The sequence below is a fragment of the Phlebotomus papatasi genome, chromosome 1 (genome assembly GCF_024763615.1).
Source record: "Phlebotomus papatasi isolate M1 chromosome 1, Ppap_2.1, whole genome shotgun sequence".
Classification (NCBI taxonomy): Eukaryota; Metazoa; Arthropoda; class Insecta; order Diptera; family Psychodidae; genus Phlebotomus; species Phlebotomus papatasi.
This window is the reverse complement of record NC_077222.1, coordinates 49,898,836-49,918,206: the sequence shown is the minus strand read 5'-3', so window position 1 is coordinate 49,918,206 and position 19,371 is coordinate 49,898,836. Positions and strand designations below refer to the sequence as shown.

At 34.6% G+C, this 19,371-nt stretch overlaps 2 protein-coding genes across 3 annotated transcripts in view; one reads left to right on the top strand and one right to left on the bottom strand.

The window, feature by feature from the left end:
• LOC129804806 (CCR4-NOT transcription complex subunit 9) overlaps positions 1 to 19,371 on the top strand; it is a 38,213-nt gene that overhangs the window by 4,435 nt on the left and 14,407 nt on the right. The window contains exon 3 of one of the 2 annotated variants that reach the window (XM_055852435.1): positions 18,658 to 19,297. In XM_055852435.1, the coding sequence (XP_055708410.1) occupies positions 19,250 to 19,297 (48 nt within the window). In that variant the 5' untranslated portion in view covers positions 18,658 to 19,249. Of the gene's footprint in view, positions 1 to 18,657; positions 19,298 to 19,371 lie in introns of those variants that run through there. The other variant, XM_055852427.1, reaches the window with a different exon arrangement.
• LOC129804602 (phospholipid-transporting ATPase ABCA1) lies at positions 1,721 to 18,689 on the bottom strand. Its single transcript, XM_055852095.1, has 8 exons — positions 18,328 to 18,689; positions 18,134 to 18,254; positions 17,869 to 18,069; positions 17,672 to 17,766; positions 13,052 to 13,204; positions 12,758 to 12,980; positions 12,346 to 12,686; positions 1,721 to 6,040 (listed from the first exon to the last, which is right to left on the bottom strand). The coding sequence occupies exons 1-8, from the start codon at positions 18,505 to 18,507 to the stop codon at positions 2,507 to 2,509; spliced, it is 4,848 nt and encodes a 1,615-aa protein (XP_055708070.1). The 5' UTR covers positions 18,508 to 18,689; the 3' UTR covers positions 1,721 to 2,506.

Below are 19,371 nucleotides of genomic sequence, written 5' to 3'. Positions count from 1 at the left end.
GTAGATAAAAGAAAAATCATAAAATTTCAAAGAAATATTGGACGGAATAATAGCAGTACACATAATTATACGGTTTACAGCCTTTTTTAATCCGTGTTTTTACAGAAAGTGAAATTTTTTAAGTTCCTCCCAGAAATGATTTTAGGCCACGCCCACAATAAGTTATGACAGTTCTTCTATGAATTACATTAATAATAATTGTAATAGGAGACTTTTAGCTACAGTTCGAGGGGACAAAATCACCGATAACGAAATACTCTTTTATGGTAACCCTTTAAGAACAAGAGGGTCCAGAATCGAAGGTCCGAAAAAATCATTTTTCTGACTTTTTAGAGCAAAACGTAACTTTAGATGCCCATAGAAAAAAATTGTTTTTATGTCAGTTCTTAACCCTTTAAGGACGAGTGGTACACCGATGTTCCAAAAAGAAAAACATTTTTTTGACTATAGAATGTTATCATGTCCTCTAAATAGTCAGAAAAAATTGTTTTTGTTTTTGGGACACCGGTGTCTCAATCGTCCTCAAAGGGTTAATGATATCAGTCACTCTTCAGCTGAGGGTGATTTTTACTCCTAAACCTGGATGACATTATAATCCTTTTCATCACTAGATGAAGTGGTGAACGTAGTACGAATTATTCCGAGTGCCATCCGAATCGGCTTCTTTAGTTAATCTTCACTATAGTGAAGCGAACGATGCTAAATTCGTGGTTCTCAAACGCTCAATGGGGGCAAATTCCAGAGAACTAGCGATGAATGGCCTTTCAGCATGTTTTGATGCAAAGAAACTGCAGTATCTTGCTGCACGATGTAGCATAGATTCCCAGAAATTAATTGTGACCAGACCCAAAAGAAATTCATCAAAATTAAACAGGCCACGCCTCTTCTTTCATTGAGAAAACTAATTGCATTAAATTTTTCCATTGAGGAATGGAAATATGGATTAAAAGCGTTAAGTAAAAAAGCCACGCCTACTTTTTTCTTGATAGGGGTATCTTTGGTATTCGCCAGCGAAAAAGTTGTCACCCTGAGAGGAAAAGACTTTTTTGGTCTTGTCCAGAGCATTCGGTCCCGATATGAACCTTTAGTGGTCGACTATCAGAAGATCAAGAAAGCTCTGGGCAAGAGCAAAAAAGTGTTTCTCCTTAGCATGACAAGTTTTTTTTACTGATGAACACCAGAGATACCCCCTATCAAGAAAATTGCGCTAGTTCTCATTTTTCAGGTAGGGTAAATTAAGCTAATTCATAACCTGCTCCAAATGGAAATTTTTCGCTATTCCAAATGGAAACGTCACTGTTTTCATGATAAACGCAGTAGTAAATTATTATATTTATATATTTTCTATTCACAGTTTCATTATTTAGTTAATTTTGCTCTAAATAAAGCGAAAATCCATTCATATTCACAAATTTTAATTTGTTAATTTCTCAGAAAAATTAAAAGTGTACCTTTTTACCATTGATTTTTTCATCGATCGATCGTGTTTTCCAATGAAAAACACAATAAGGTGAATGTTGTTTATTCGTTTTGTTTAACATTTATGTCATATTTCTGGCTAATTTAAGTTAAATGAAGTGCTAATCTTTATTGTTAACAGTATGTGAAGTTTTCAAATGAAATAATTACCTATTTCGTGAACAAAAAGGGTTTTTCTGAAGTGTCTGCAAATGCTTCAATAGGAAACTCCGGAAATATGATTTTTTGGAGATATTTTCTTATGAGAAAGGAGAAAAGACAAGGAATAAGAACAAATCCTCCACTCAAGAGCAACTCAACAAGGTTTTGGAAGCCTTTCGTTGCGGTTTCACTTACACTGTTTGTCTCCAATTAGAAACTTTCCCTTGTCTCCATTTGGATTAATATGTTTCCAATAGAAGCATTTTACACTTTTTTTTTGTATTTAAGAAGTTTTTAAATTATATCTAAAGAATTTTCACTAAACAGTAACATTCAAGAAGAGTCAAGGAGCAAATTTATGTAATTCTCTTCAGAAAAAATATGAACTTAATGTGTTGAATCTTCTGTCAAAGTTAAAGCGTATAGAAATGGTTTTGAATTAGGACATTTACCTTAATGTTTACTCCTTACCTCTCCTCTAAGTCTTATCCGTATTATCCGTTGTTCTCTACGAAATTAGGGCTTGAATTTTTTCCGTGTGTCGTTTCATGTCTCTCTTTTTCATCATACAATAAAGATACAAAAAAAAAATGTTGCGAGTACTTTGAAGGGGCGTGGCCTAAAATTATTATTTTACCAAGCTTTTTCAAAAAGTTCTATGTTGCATGTCTGCAAAGATTATTCACAGTAAACCGTAAAAATTGTGTATGCCATATTTTTTTCTTTATAGTTATTAAGGGTAAATAAGTGTAGATTTAATAAAACAAAATTAATAGGTTACAGTAAATAAAAAAAAAACAGATCATCTGGTCAGGTACGCTGTGAATACAGTGAGATTCTCAAGGATTCGAGAGTGATTATAAAGTGTAAAAAAGAAGGGGGTAAATTAAGCTTTGCGATGCGCAAAGTGTAGAAAAATGTCCTCAAGAGACACTTCGGACACTGAATAGTCACTGATTGTGCTGGGAAATTGTTCCCGTAGCTCTTCGAGCCTCTGAAAAACTCTGGACCAGCAGACATTGCCCTCAGTGACATGATACTTGAGTATGTCTGCATGATCTTCCCTCAAAATACTATCGGGAAATTTCTCAGTTATATCCTCCTTGAGATCACTCACTGCATCACAGCCTTTGACCATTTTTAGCACCAGCGTAAATCCATGGCCAAATTTATCCTTGAGCTTCTGTGTTGGTCCAATACATTGTAAATGTCCATCATTCATAATGGCTATTCTGTTGCACAATTGTTCACATTCATCCATACTGTGGGACGTTAGAATGATGGTTTTCTTGCGTTTCTTCAGCTCATTGATACACTCCCAGATACGTCGTCGTGAAATTGGATCAACTCCCGTTGTTGGTTCATCCAGAAAGATGACATCGGGAGATCCAATCATGGCAATGGCTGTATTTAATTTGCGTTTTGTCCCTCCGGAATAGTATTTGACCTGAACATTGCGATAATCATCAAGATCAACTCTCTTGAGCCATACATCAACTTCCTTATCGAGTTCTGGACCCGATGGAATTCCCCTCATTCGACCAAAATACTTTAGGGTCTCTGTAGCTGTTAGGGCTGTATGTAGGGCATCGATTTGTGGACAATAACCATAGGAAAGTTTGTAGTTATTGGCATTAGTGACACTATTCATGTGACTGAGATGTATACTTCCTCTTGTGATACTTTCATTGAGTGTCATCATTTTGAATGTTGTAGTCTTGCCGGCTCCATTCATTCCCAACAAACCAAAACATTCACCCTTGTGCACCCTAAAATTCAGCCTCTTAACTGCCATTGTTCCATTGGGAAATTCTTTCTCGAGATTCCTCACTACCATTGCAAAATCATTAAATTTCTGCTCTTGTTCGCATTTTTCTGTTTCTGTCTCTTCATTCCTCACATCGGCATCTACTTCATCCTCGGCATTTACACGAACTGGCGAATCAACAGCATCTACTGATCTCTTGGAAATCTTCTTTTGCTGTCCCTTGCGCTTCTTCATTTTCATCCAGAAATTGACAAAACTTCGGCCAAAGTAGATATTTTCGCAGAAATTGATCAAATAGAAGAGGTAGATTAGCATGAGCATAGTCATGGCAACAAAATAGAATGTGATGTCATAGGGTCCAGAATCACTGGACACAGGAAAGGGATTCATCTGATCAATTTGCACAGTTTGCTCCTGTGGTTTGGCATTTGAGAAAAATCCCACAATAACCAGAGCTATTGTATGCCTCATGGCAAAATCCGGAAAGATATGAAATGCTTGACTCCAGTAAACATATTCCCGGATCTTATCGTCAGACGTGGATAGTAATTGGCTCAAAATGACAGCAAATAGAGCGAGGTATGAGACAAAAGTATACAGATTTTCCATACTTCGGAAATATTTGGTCAGGATGTAGATGAATGGTAGCATAGCCATGCCGTAGAAGATGTAGATTAGGGTTAACTTCAAATGAACTTCAGCTGAAAGAATTCCCGCCCGATCAATCCATTGACTGGCCACAATGAAAATCCCAGTACAAATACAAACATGAACAGTCAGATCAAAGAGAAAAGTTGTCATCCAGTAGATGCAGGCATTGGTACAGTGAAGAGTTTTGAATTCTGTAGCTTCTTCTGTAAATGGTGCACCGACAAAGTAGAGAATGTAGATGAAGAATCCAAGGGGCATTAGAGCTTCATAGAAATTCATGTGATAACGATTTATCTTGATATCTTTGCGCAAAAGTGGAACACTTCGTGTCTCAATTGATGCCCTATGACCCCGAACTGTTTGTAGCATAACATTGGACACAAGATTCTGAGCCATTACCGAACTATGAAGAGCATTACCCGAGTACATAATCTTCACTCGTGGTTCTTGACCATTGAGCAGAGATACTTCAAATCCTGCCACAATATTCTCATAGAAATTGATACGATCCTGCAATTCCTGATACATTAGTATCTCTTCAATTTTTCGATTTGTATGCCTTGTCAATTGGACATTTTGCTCCCTGGCCACTCTCTCAAAAGTCTCCAAAAGCCTTCTCTCCAACTCTGTGTTGGTAGCATTTGGGACTGTAAGATGGATTTGGGGTGTTCGATAGCCAGAAAAATTCATTATAAGTTCTGTCTGTTCCATTTTAGTCACAGACATTCGGATGAGAATGAATGAAAGGATCAGAGCAATAAAGGGAATGACAAACATAATTCCCGAATAGATAATATCTCTCCAGAGATAGTTGAATTTCTTATCAATAATCGCACAGATTTGCTGACATTTTGTCCCACAGGATCTTCTATGGGTCAAAATGGCATCTGACTCACCAACTGGATGATATCCATCAATTGAATCAACTTCATCGCATCCCTGTGCACTCTGACCAACATTCACAACAACATCCTTTCTCTCCCTATCTGCACAACTCAAGAAAACCTCCTCAAGTGTAGCATTGGTAATACTAACTGAATCTATAGCTAATGCCCCCTTTCCATTCTCCAACTCACTCAGAATCTTCGAGTAACTATTTTCATTTTTGTACGGCAAAGAAATTATCAATGTTGGCTCAATGTGTGACTTAATTCTAGCATTGGGAATACGTTTTCTCACAAAATCCTCCGTAACATTGGGCGAAAATTCCTTACTGGCTGCCATAACTTTCAAAATATACCCCGAAGTATATTTTCTCTTGAGTTCCAAACTCGTTCCATGACACACAATATGCCCATTCTCCATAATTGCAATTTTATCCCCAAGAATATCTGCCTCTTCCATATAGTGGGTAGTTATAAGAACAGCTCGTTCCTTCCTCAGTGCCAACAATACATCCCACAATTCCCTACGACTCTCCGGATCCAATCCCGATGTCGGTTCATCCAATATCACAATTTTTGTATTCCCAATAACTCCCATTGCTAGGCACAATCTTCTCTTCATTCCACCCGAAAGTTTCTTAGGATGACAACTACCCTTTGGCAAAAGTTTCACCTCATTGAGAATCTTTTCACTCTCCTGGCGTGCTTCTTCTTCATCCAAACCCCTTAAACGTCCAAAAAATATCACATGCTCCAAACATGTAAAATATTTGATAAAAACATTCTTCTGTGGACAGTATCCAATCATTTTCTGATACTTTCTCGCCTCTGTCTGACCCTCAACACTAATTGTACCATCCGTTCGACTCAGCGTCCCAATAATCATGCACATTGTTGTGGTCTTTCCGGCACCATTGTGCCCCAAGAGAGCTGTTATTTGCCTCTTAGGAATCTCCAATGATACCCTATTCACAGCCACTTTGTGCTTTCCCCTAAATGAATAGAATACCTTACTCAAATTGCTTATCTCAACAGCATTTTCACTCTCCTGCAAATTTTGCAGGCCAATTTGCTGTACAGGCCCATTTTTCACTTTTGGTGTCACCCAGCAATTTTTCTGCAAAAGATTATTTTTTGCCACATGTAGAAATCTATAACAAAGATAATTATGTTGATATATTCGTGACCTATGATATCCCCAAAAATTTTTCGTGTAATTTGTACCCTATTATCAAAATTAGCCTTGTGTACTCTTTGTCTAATCATCTCTCTTGCCTTAATCACATCGAACTGAAAAACAAAAGGGGCTTTTATATTCTCTCAAGTCCCATTAAAGAGAAACTGTCACGTGTTTTACGATTCTGAGAATTACTTTAGGTGCTTGCTGATAAAATTGATAATAGCTCTTTTAGATTTTATCGCATTGCAGTAAAATTCAGTATGATTTTTCTGCAAAACAATAAGTGACTCAAAAGTTATGGTTTTTGCAAAATGTTGAAATTGATAGCAGTATTTTCAGAACACTCATAATAATTATATTAATCACTTGACCATGTAAAGCTATTAAAAATGAGAAGAAAAACTTCCCATTCAATTTATCGCATGAATTAGAATTTTTAGCCGAAAGAACTCAATATAGAATGCTATCCATTTCATAGTATTCTATCTCAAAATCACAAATTTCCATTTTAATTTAAAATATTTTAAAATAGAATTTAATGGAAGTTTATTTAAAAGATCAGCATTAAATTTTATGCCGGCTTCAGACTGGAAGTTTAGCCCAGTTCATGAAGGTCTCACAAATCTAAATAACAAGCAATTTTATTGATTTTTTTTCAAAATCTAACGGATCATTTGCCTTTAATATCCAATCCTAAATAACAATTCCCTAATAAATCATGCCTGGTAAGGAATTAGAGGAATTAAGCCAGATGGCTAAGCCTATGATCTGAAGCCCGTATTAAGCGGTCTTCAGGCTAGATGTTTAGCTCAGTTCCCGACGGTCCCAAAATCCTGAATATCAACTACTTTTATTGCTTTTTGAGAACCTAATAGGTCATTTGTCCATAATAATCTAATCCTGTTAAATTTTTCTTAAAAATTTTGATTGTTGAAAAATTAGAGCAGCTACGCCATTTGGCTAAGTCTCAGGTCTAATGCATGTATTAGGAGGGAATTATATACTCAGACTGATTCTTGAGAATATTTAGTCTTTAAAATTTAGGAGTAGGGTCAGTTCTCCATTTCGGATATTCAAATATTATTTAGGAGTAAATATTTACCCAAACTGTCACATGCCTTAGAGATAATTATGCCCTAGACACACTTACGACTTAAGCTGAAAGAAGGCTTATCGTAATTATAATCAAAATGATGTTTAGATTATATTTCCATCAGTTTCTGACTGATCCTTCTCTCGGTTTAAGCCGAGAAACGACTTAGTTAATGGGAAACTGGTGCGAATTTAGTCAAATCATTATTTTGATTATAACTGCATTAAGCCGTCTCTTGCCTTAAGTCCTAAGTATTTCTAGGGCATTACGGTATAAGCCGAGTGATGGCTTTCTGAGGAATTGACGATAAAGTAGTCTAATCATTGTTTTGATTATAAATTCAGTAAGCCATCTCTCAGCTTGAGACGTAGGCCCGTTCAGCACAGTGAGAGCTTAAGATAATAAATTTTAGGGATTCTTTCCATAAATTTCCTTTACCTAATCCTTTACTGCCAAAATTTACAGACCAAATATTCTCAAAAAGTAGTCAGAGTCTATTTGGACCCTTAAGGAACGGGAAGGAATCTGGGAAACAAATTATCGAATAAGACTTCAATTTTATGTTAAATCGTTAAGCGTTAAATCTTTCTTCCCTTCAGTAAAAAGAAATGGCAAAGCGTCCCAGCTTTGCGGAGTGCTATCCAGGAAGGAGCTATCCATGTATTATCTTTTCGCATGTTTTTGGGTATACATACCGCTATACTACCGATTAAATTAAATGATAAATAAAAAAAGCATTTTGAAATAAGAAATTGCTTACTAAAAGTAGGTTTTAGAATATTTTAGTACGAGTAACAAGCATACAAACAAATAAAAAATAAATCCGAGAAAGGTAAATCATTTACGGGTATATTAACGATTCACTATACCGTTACAGACGGGTTGGAAATTTGAAGATCTTTAAAAAAAATCCAAATTCAAGCAAATCGGTTGAAAAATAGACGCGCGAAAGTGGTTTAATTTTTCATCTTCGAAAATTCGATATCGAATTGTTTTTCGGAACATGTGTCTAAAGACGAATCACATTGACTACCTCCAAAACATATTCGAAAATGAAAAAAATCTAGGAACGGCTTTCGAAATAAACAAAAACACTTGGTTTTGGAGGGGTGAGGGGAAAAAGAAAAAAGAACTGTCCTAGATAATGTTGACTTGTGGGAGGAGGGGACGTTCAAAACCGAAAGTCGATATCTCTTACCGTTTGGCCTCTAGCCGTGTCACAAGTTCAAAAAAGTGAATTATATAACTGCTCTCTCTTTGAATTCGAGTAGTAAAATAAACAAAGTTGGTAATTGGTAAATAAAAAAAATCAAATTATAGGTTGATAAAAAAATAGGTTTGCTTAGCTTAGCAAGTGTCGAAATGGCCAGTGAAACTGTATAACTAAGTTTTGTAAAAAAGTCGATTTGTTTGGTTATGTCTTCGGCCCACCTTTTAGGTCAAGAAAATTTCACGAAATACAAAATTCACATCAAATTGTGTCTTCTTCTTTTTTTGAACTCATCATCATTTTCAACCGCTTATCCCTATTGGAGTCGCGAAGCCAATAGAGCCCACCACTTCAGGAATATGTTCACATTCGATCTCACGGCGCTCGAAAACAAGATCTTGAATTTGATTCAGCCACTTTGTCCTATCTGCCCCGAGGTTGAAGGTCTCCTCACAATGGATTGCATAGCTTTTCTGAGGAATTTGCCTCTATTCATGCACTTAACATGCCCATAGCATCGAAGTTGTAATCTCTCAACTTGAAGAAGCAACTCCTGGATTCTTAGCTCCTCATAAATCGCTACGTTCCTCTCTCGATCTCGAAGAGTTATTCCCTTAATCGCCCGTAGGTACCTTAATAACTTTTTCGATCATTATCCAAATCTCATGATCATAGGCGAGAATAGGAATGAACACAGCTTTGAAAACCTTTAGAATTTAATCGTACGACTAAGCTCGGCCTTCCCTACCATGCATCTGCCACGATCCCTTATTACTGCAGAAGCTTGACCTCTTTTGAACTTCACAACAAATTCAACTTCACAACAACTCAAATCAATTTTAAGTGCGAAAAAATGAGATAAACATTATACAAATCTTTGAGACAGAAGAGGATGTGAATTTTGATATCATGAAATTTTCCCGATCTAAAATCTATGCCAAAGAAATAAAAATTAAAATTTGCTAAGTAAAAAATAGGTTTGTGAAACCGTAAATTAGATCAGAAAAAAATCAATTTGATCAATAATAGCATTGACACACCTATAACTTTCAATAAGCTTTCCACGAATTGTTGATTGATAAATGTTTATTTCTGATACCTTTTTGCAAAATAATCTCAAGTATTTTTACTATTTGTAATCACTTTGTCAATATTATTTCAATCGTAATTCATACTCTACCCAGAAACCCTCAATAAAAATTCTTCAAAGTGATAACAGAAAGATATTTCAGTGCTCAAACTCCAGAGAATGTGCATTATTTATAATCCGTCGATTTTTTTTGATACATTGGAATTTCAACTTTTCATCGTAACCTGGAAGGCTATAGGCCTGATAATAGTCTGGCCTTCTGTCAGACCATTATCAAATCTATTGATCAAACGGTTAGAGATAGCTTCTAATTGTTTTCGAAAGACCCCTCAATAAAGTTGACTCTTATGGACATGTCTTTTTTTTTCAGAAGTGTTTCGAAAATTGTTTACGTTGACTATTCATCCTTATATCGATGACTTAATGCAAGACTCGAACAATTTTCATATGGTCAACTTAATAGGAGAGCGATTTTCAAATTAAAGTTTTACATGCTGAATCTGAATATATATATATATTTTTTTAAGATTTAAAAACCCTATAACTTGAGACAATTAACTTTCAGGTGTAATATTTACAAGGAAAACACAACGACTACTCAAAAAACAAACAAAAAAGAAGAAATGTGAAATTCTGAGTTGTTCGAGTCTTGCTCCACTGAGAAAAAAGAAGGTGCGATTAAGTTTTTTTCCTCGTTACTTTAACACTTTTTAGGTGTAAAAATATACCAACATTTTTTAATGTTAATTTTACACATTTTTAAGTGTAAAATTAACATGAAAAAGGGTAACTTTAACCCATAATACACTTAAAACGGTAATATTTACACCGATTTCGGATCAATAATGCAGGGTAAAATTAACATTTCCGGAATGTTATTTTAACTTTATTGTTATTTTAATTTTTTCGGATTTCTCTCAATGTATGGTCAACTTAATAGGAGAACGATTTTGAAATTAAAATTTTTCATGCTGAATCTGAATGTAGATTTTTTTAAGATTTAAAAACTAGAGGCAATTAACTTGCAATTAAATGTGAAATTCCGAGTTGTTCGAGTCTTGCTCTGAGCCATCGATACGATAATACTTGAAAATCAAAAATCCTTTTACCAAAATCAAATTTTAAGCAGTTCTAAGAGTTAAAAATTTCACAAGCGATTTAGGCAAATTTGCTTTTCGCTGGAAGCCATTACGAATCAGTAATTAACTTTTGTCCGGTATTGTTTGGTATTAATGCTACGCAATTTTAGGTAATTTTTCGGTTAAGAAATGATAAAGATATAATAAAATACGAAATTTTTAATATCCTGTGCCCTATAGGGTAAAGGCTCATAATTTTGGACAGTCTGCTTATAAGCATCGATGTTCCAAGTTTGAAGTGTGATATTTTCAATACTAATTAATTTTTTTTGTTAAGGGTTGTTTAGAAACGTGGCTAGCTATTTGTCGTCTTTTCTTTTTACTAAAATTAGTTTTAATATGTTTAAAAATGAATTGATATGTAGAGGTGAATTTGACTCTTATTTTGGACAACTTGGTTATTAATTTGGACAACTTGGCTGTAAATTTGGACAGCTAATCCGCCTCAACAGGATGCCCATTGTTCTTCATTTCATGAACCAATCTTACCAAGTCCTCTTCCTGTTCATGTAAGGGAACCGTAGAATGTCACAAGAAGCCCGGAAACTTTCCATATCATTCATTAAAGTGAGTTAACTTCAGTACTCCAAGTACGTGCGGAATAGCGCATTCCTTGACCTTGCCGGGAGCCTTTCAAGCCTTTATTCACTACATCTCTTTCGTAGAGATGATGCTCCTTTGTTTCTCCAGGCATTTGTCCAACCTATCACAAAAGCTAAAACTTCACGAAATTTCGAGAGAAAAACATCTGTCCAAAATAAAGAGTATCACCTCATTGGTGAATGTTTTAGAAAATTTCCCATTTTTCACACGAAAATTCTAATTCACAAGGCAAATCTCACTTCAGGTCAAATGTACAAATCACTACTAACGTGAATCAACACAATATTCAATAATATCACTCAAAAAAACCGAAGAAACATTGTTAGTACATCACCACAGCTAAATAAGACTGAAGTAAATACAAAGTTCTTTCATATTTCTCGTAAGCAATTGCTCACACTGAATTTTCAACAAAGCAATTTTAACTCAAATCATATTCAAAATTTAACGTATTTAGTTTTAAAATCTTCCAAAAAGAAGAAATATTTAGATATAATTCATTATTCATCAAATATTGGAATAAAAATCCATGATTTTAATCAATTTATTTTTAATGTCCAATTTTACCCTCAAAGTGTCCAAAATAAGAAACTGGACAAAATTATGAGCCTTTTCCCTACTCTTTGAAAATTCACTCGAAGTTTTTAGAACTTCCTAAACTAAGCTAAACTTTGAGTCTGAAACTCGTGTCACACGATTTGAGTCACAATTTTGAGCATTTTGTAAAGCTAGGTAAATTTGTAACAAATAATTTCTATCTTAGAAAAATGCTAATTTTAACATAAGAATTTCTGAAATTATTTATTTTTATTTAGCAGTTTTCAGTAGATCAATTAGTTTAATTTCTAAAAATGGATTCAAAAATAATTCTTGGGAAAATTTATAATCTTTTCTCTTGAAAACTTTCGACAAATACAAGGCGCCTAATACCTATCGGATTTAGACAAAACATTGTGATCTTATCTCAATACACGTCTTAATAAAATTTAAAGCGTATTGATATCGTAAATGCGTGACAATTCTTATCTAATCGTCAGTCTATAGTAAAAGTCTGTTGTCTGGGGAAAACAGGCCATGGAATCGATTCATCAAATTAATTGAACTTACCACTCCGCAGAAGAAACACTTGATGTATTCGCAAATTTGGAAGTTCTCCAGGGCAAAGTAGAGTCCCAGGTAGACAAAAGAATTAAGCAAGAGTAGTCCGTAGATGCTTCCCATTGAGAAATGATCATTTTCTGCTCCAAGATATGCACTCTTGGTCAGACTTTTGACATCAAAAACATGTCCAGTTGAGACGTAGTTCCCGAAAATCGTCATGCCATTCAGGAAGAGACTCCCACAGAAGATGTACTCCAATTTATTGATAAAGACATTGTCTGAGTAGAAGAAAATGACACAGAAGGGCACGAGATAGAAGAGAATCCCTCCGATTTTTGCATATTCCACTAAAAATTACCAAAAAAAAAATCGTTATAGTTCTTATTATTTTCATATTATTCTTCGAAAAATCTCCCACCTGTCTGAAAAAATAAACTGATAAAACAGCTGTAGCTCATAATTGCAATCAGAAAGAGGATCATGAGAAAGAGTGGATACTGAAGTTGAATAGTTTCCCATAAGTTGCACCAAACTGTCATGACAAAGGCAATACTCAGAAAGACAATGCACAGAATGAAATTCACAATGAATCTTGTGACATCATTGAAGTAAAAGTATTTGGTAACAATCCTCAAGAGTGCCTGCAGAGAAATCAATTAAAATTCAATCATTATTTGTTCCCTTCAATAGGGGACAACATCGTGCGACATACATTTACGCCACATTCTTTCTCCTCCACAAGCGGTATTAGAATTATATAGGTCGACGTCATGAAGAGAAGAAGAGCGAAAAATGTTCCAAATACCACGACGTCAATGTTGCTAATTTGCGTTCTCGAGAGTGCTGGGAAGTGTTCAATTTCACTCTAAAAAAAAATCAAGAGGCAAGAGCACCGGATTATTGATTTAGCTGGATTTTAGCAATTTTGGTAAAGAGAGATAATCATATTTAAGGCGTTGCTACTTTGAAGCACAAACAAAATTTTGCGGAGGAATTTTGGCAATAAACTGTAATAAAAGGGGTGGCAAAGCGTTCCAGACTTCGCGAAGTGCTCGAATTTGTGACTAGATGCTATGCCTCAAAAGCATTTTCGCATCATTTACCATTTACCGGTTCTCAACCGATTCATTGAACAGATTGAATCACTCAAAAGATCCCTCAAAAATAGCTTAGAGGTAATACAATTGATTTTCTAATAAAAATTACATATCGGTTATAAATCGGTTTATTACCGTTTCACAACCAATTGAAACCGATTCGGTCTTGTCAGAAATTCCAAGACCTTTCCAAGGAGCCCAAACATGACCGTATTCGGTTGATAAATGCGCTCTCTAGGGTCTTTTTAATCTTTGATCTTGAAAAATAGTTATTAGGAATGATTCAACGCCATTTTTGTATAAAAACGAAATGCCCGCCTAGCCAAAAAAATGACGCATAACACGTTTTCGAACAATCCTTAAATGATCCTAGCTTATGGAGAGGGGTCTCCTGAGGATTCCAAATTTCTATCTCTAACCGTTTGGACTCTAGGTGTGGGTGGTAACGGCCGGACAGACCATGTTGAAAGAATTGGTCTCCGGGAGGTGGAAAACGGAAATTATGGGAGGGGAAAAAATCAAGGGATTATAATATACTGCTCTCTGTGGGTGGAGTTCGAGCAGTAAAAGTTAAAGACAAGACTAAATTTACTTATAAAAGGTTAGATTTTATAATAGTTAATCCACAAAAATACCCCAAGAGAAAATTGATTTAAAACTAAAACAAAGATAGATTAACAGGTATTTAAATAAAACTTGGGAACAGTTATTGCAAAAACTTCGGTAAAAAGTAAAACTTGTCTAAATAATTTTCTTAATGGCACACCTTTTAGATCAGGAAAAATTCATAAAAACAAAATTTACATCCTTTTCTTTCTAAAAAGTTTAGCATATGTTTATCCTACTCTTTTGCACTCTTCTTCCTCTTTTCAACATCACACTCAATTAAATTTAGTTCAGGCTAATTTTGAGTACGAAAGTGTGGGATAGACTTAGGCAAATCTTTTGAGGAAAAAAGGTATGCGAATTTCGATTTCATGAAATTTTATCGATCTAAAAGGTGTGCCGCAGGCATATAATCAAAATCATTTTGCTTAAAATCAAAATTGATATACCGACTAACGCACCTCTAGCGTTGTTCTAGTGAACTAGAAGGATACTAGAAAATGTAGAACTAACGCGACACATTCTGTATGAACTTCTAAATTTCGATCCCTAAATACACATCTTTCAAATATCAAGTTTGGATGGATATTTGACGGAGTACAGTAGACTCTTGCTTAATCGGCTCTTTTTCAATCGGGCGAAAATTTTTGTTGACAATTTTCACGTTCAATTATGAAGCTAATTTGCTCAAATTCGCTGTAGTTCTTCCTATTTTATCGTGATTCTTTATAATCGTTGAGCGCTTTTTGTGGAATTTACAAAGGCTTTAATGCCCAAATCCTGATAACATTTTGCCCCAAATGCCCAATTTAGAGAGAGTCTGTAATAGATATTCACTTCAATGTAAATATCGACCTCAGATTAAATAAAAATCTTTTAGTCCCAAAACAGATCAATTGTATTTTATTTAAATTAATGTAGAAGTAGACCTGCTTTGCGCCTAACATCCCGATATATTGAGGAAGTTCCAGAATAGAGTATTTTAGTTATAGTAAAAATCACTACCTCTCCAAAATTTAGGAAAGAATAAATCCTAGAAATCTCAAAAATGTTTAGAAAATTATATAGTTGCTAGAAAAATCTTTTTTTTTTCTTTTCTGGTAAATTTTAAGTTACAGGCCTTTGATTTGCAAATTTTACTAGTTTTAGACTACAGATTATTGTGAGCCCCAAAAAACCTTCAACTTCTTCCTTGTGAAAATGTAAATTCGTTCAGCAAAATTCAGAGAGGCGTAAAACCAAAGAAAAATCTGGCTCATTCGAAAATTGAAAAACCCAAACCTTAAAAAATAACACTTAAAAAATTATTATTACTTAAAAAATACTTAAAAAATTATTTCTTAGTGTTATGAATCAGTAAGAAAGGATGAGGTGGGGTAGTTTCAAGCATGCTGAAGTGTTTTTCTTTGAACCAAAAGTCCAGTTAGTATTTCTTTGAAAATTTGACTATTTGAAAATATATAATAAAATTGCCCTTTATGAATTTATTATCCCAAATTTTTATATTTTAGAAATTCATACATGACTAAAACTGCTCCAAATCTATCTTAATTGATTTTTAACATAAAAAAAATTATATTTTGTGAAGACTTCTTAAAGAGATTTATGATATGATTAATCTTAAACCTGAACTTGTAAATAATGTTTGAACTTCAGTCTCCGCTTCGAAATAAGTTATTTAAGTAATAAATAATTTAAATTCATAAGATATTATTTTATAATCAAATTGAGTTGTCAATAGACATTGAATAACTTCTTAATTTTCCGATTTTTAAAAATATTAACTGTTTTTTTTTTATTTTTAGAAACTTACTATCACCTTTTGTATTGTCTAATAATTAAAAATCTTTTGGTTAAAAACTTGCAGACCAGTCAATAATTTTTACAAAACAATGCTCTGCAAATTTTTTCCCTATCTCTGAATTTCATTTTTTTTCTACGAAAAAAAAATCTTGGATTTTGCCAACATTCTTCAAACGAACTAGACATTTCAAAAAAAATTCTATATTACTATTTGGGAATAATATACTCAAAATCAATTTAATTCGAAAACTTTTAATTAAAGAAAACTTCCTGGTCACTTAAAACGGATTCGAACTCGGAACGTTGGCATCATAGAGCGAGTAATTCATTCATTGTATGCCCTAGAATTTTGTTTACAAAATAAGAACTTGGATCATATGGCGTCTACAAACTAGAAGCAATTTTCGTCAAAAATTGCCTTTTAAAAAAAAAATATTTTTTCTGCCTGGAATGAGAAAGAAAATTTTCTTTTTGACTCTTTCCTCTCTTTTGGGACTCTGAGTACCCAAAGAAAAATAGAATATGAATATTCTATTATAAAATATTCATAGAATATTCATATAATATGAATATTCTATGAAAAACAATGTTTTTTTTAATTATTCAGAACTGATAAAAACCCGATTCTTATAGATGATTACAAACTATAAGGATGTCCAAATGTGAGATATTTTTTGTAGGACCTCAATTAATTCCTGAGCATAGATATTTTTGATTAAAAAATGGTGAAATTGGCTTGCAGCATATATGCTGCAGTCCGGAAAGAGTTAAAGAAAAAAAGCATTTTTTAAATTACTCCTATTAGCGTGTAGACCGTGTAGACATCTTAAATGAAAATATAACCCTATTTTAAGAATTTGTCCAAAAAGTTTGAGCTCAATCATGGATTATAAAATCTTGCGTCAATTGCAATAGCTGTGAGATTATTGAAATTTCACCCAATAACTTAAGTTTCTTGGTGAAAATTGATATGTTTACTCTTAGAAAAAATAATATTATACACTGAATCATTTGCTTGATATTTTTAGTTTTTCGTCGAATTCTCTTTAAGCGGTGCTAAAAATACAAATTCTGGCTAAGAAATTATCTTTTTCTCAGCTTTACCGGATGCTAAATAATCCAGGCAGTATCCCATTCGATAAGAATCCAACCGAATACTTTTTACTTCGAATAATATATTGTTAAATGTTCAAGAGACAATTTGGAGCAATAAACATATTAGTGCGACCTTTATCACAATTCAAATATTTCTGAGTGGAGAACCCCAGAATATTGAATCTGTTTTGGTGCCCTCATTCTCATTTTTACACGCGCGAATAATTTAGTGAATGAAGCGTCATTTCTGTGTGTGTGGAAATTTGCCATATGGGCGAATGGTTTTTCCAGGAAATTTCATACTTTACTGATAATGCTGTGAAAAACTGAATTATAATCATAAAATACGTGGTTTAATGGTTTTTTGTTAATGTTAGACGTTGTGAAGCAGCCTGTAAAAAATTCATGGTGCTATAAGAGCTCGGAAAGTTTAATCTTGCCAGCCTTAAAATTGCTTATGTACTTGATTTTGATAAGAAAAAATACTGAGGACTTTTCATTTATCAATTCTATAGAGTATTATGCAATGGACAAGCCTTTCGTTAACCCTTTGGTATAATTTTGAGAAAAAATGAACTTTTTAGAACGTTGAAAGTTTAAGCAATCACCGCAAATAGCGCTGGGATCGCATGAAGTATATGCTGCATAGAGGGCAAATGAAGATCGAAACATTTGCTGTTTTTAATGTAAATAAAAGAGTATTGAAGAAAAAAATGGTTTAGAAAACATACCGCAAAGTTTGTTCTTCCGGTGATAAGCTCAATGTAAATGCTATCGATACTCTGCTGAAGTGCCAGAAAGCCACTTTCAATGTATTCATCAGTCACTGGTAGAAAACAATACACAAAGAATATTTTTAACAGCCTTATTGGGAATGAAAATAAACAATTTGAATAGGGAGTTTTCTTTATGGCCAGCCAATATATACCTCGATTGTTGATTCTCTTGATGTCATTCAAGTAGAATTGCTGCGTGTCGAAATTCACACCCATATTTCGATTCCGGATGGTATAATTGAATTCCATTGAACTGTTTCCCGGACTGTTGAATATGATGGCATAAATCTTGCCTTGGTTATTTGATTCCACGAATCTGTTCATTTGGTGCACAGTGGGAAAGCCATGGACCCCTTGAGATTGAGAATTAAGATTAAGTATTTTTTCAGGAAGATTGGTATAAGTCTGAGAACTCACTTTCATAGAGAATTCCCAATTTAAAGCGGACACGCTCTATTAAGTCACTGAAGAAAGGTGTGTCGGGCGTAAAGCAGACACTATCATGTACTCCTCCGGGGAAGTACGTTGCCAGGGTTTCCTGCCCAAGAGACAAATACGAAAAAAAAATTCAGGGCATTGTAGGCAAAAAAATATGGGTGGGTTTCTCTAACCGTATCTAGTGCATCGAACTCGTGAGAACTGATGGATCTCTCGGAGTGAGAGGAAAATAGGAGTAACCCTGTGACTAGGCATGGCAGGAGGTAAACAAAAATAAGCACAAACTTCCAGGAAAATTGCTTTTCCTTCAGCGCTTTCCACATAAACACACGAAATGTCAGCAATGTTGCCATGTTTTTATCTCACTTCTCAACCACCTATTTTGAGCACATTCCTGGGAAAATCATCAACAAATAAACACTCTATTCACTTCACTGACAATATCTTCACGAGCTCTGAAAACCACCTAAACATCTGAGGGGGATTTTTCTTCTGTTTTCCAGGCCAACTCGAAAGATGAGACTGGAATTTCTGCTACCACATCTAAACTGAATGAAGTTTGCCACAAGTACCTTCGATATATCGTAGACACTGCATGAAAAAGACATCGAATATCGGAAAACATCGCAAAATGGCTACTGCACCGTAAAATCATATTGCGTTTTTTTCTCCAACACGAAGAAATTGTGCTGAAAAGTGGTGAAAATCATTGGGAAAAGTGTGAAAAAGCAGTGTCTGAGTAATCTTTAGGTATCAAAGTGTGTCACGAAAGTATTATTTGTCGTGCTGTTGAAGTGCAATACGGTGAAAATTGCCCAGGAAATTTCTGTGTGTTCCCCTTTCCACTCTGTGCTGTGAAAGAAGAAGGTTTTTTTTGTGTGCGACGCAAAAGTTGTCTCTCTTATTTTTTTTTTCGTGGGTGAACGCACGGAAAAAGGGTCGTTGGAAATTTTGTAGAAAAAAAAAGAGAAAAGTATCCCCCCGGGACACTTTTGATCCCAAAAAACCACCTGCCCATCTTCTGTTGATGTATTTGCGAAGTACTCTTGAGCTGGGTGCTGATATTTGTCCATTTGTGAGATTGTCCGGGAAACTATGAGCAGTCAACCGAGTCCGGCTCCACATTCAGCTGAAACCGAAAAGGTATGGGGGCTATGGGGGTTACTATCGGGTTTGGAGATCAATTGGGCATTGTTTTTGATTGGTGTCCGGAATTT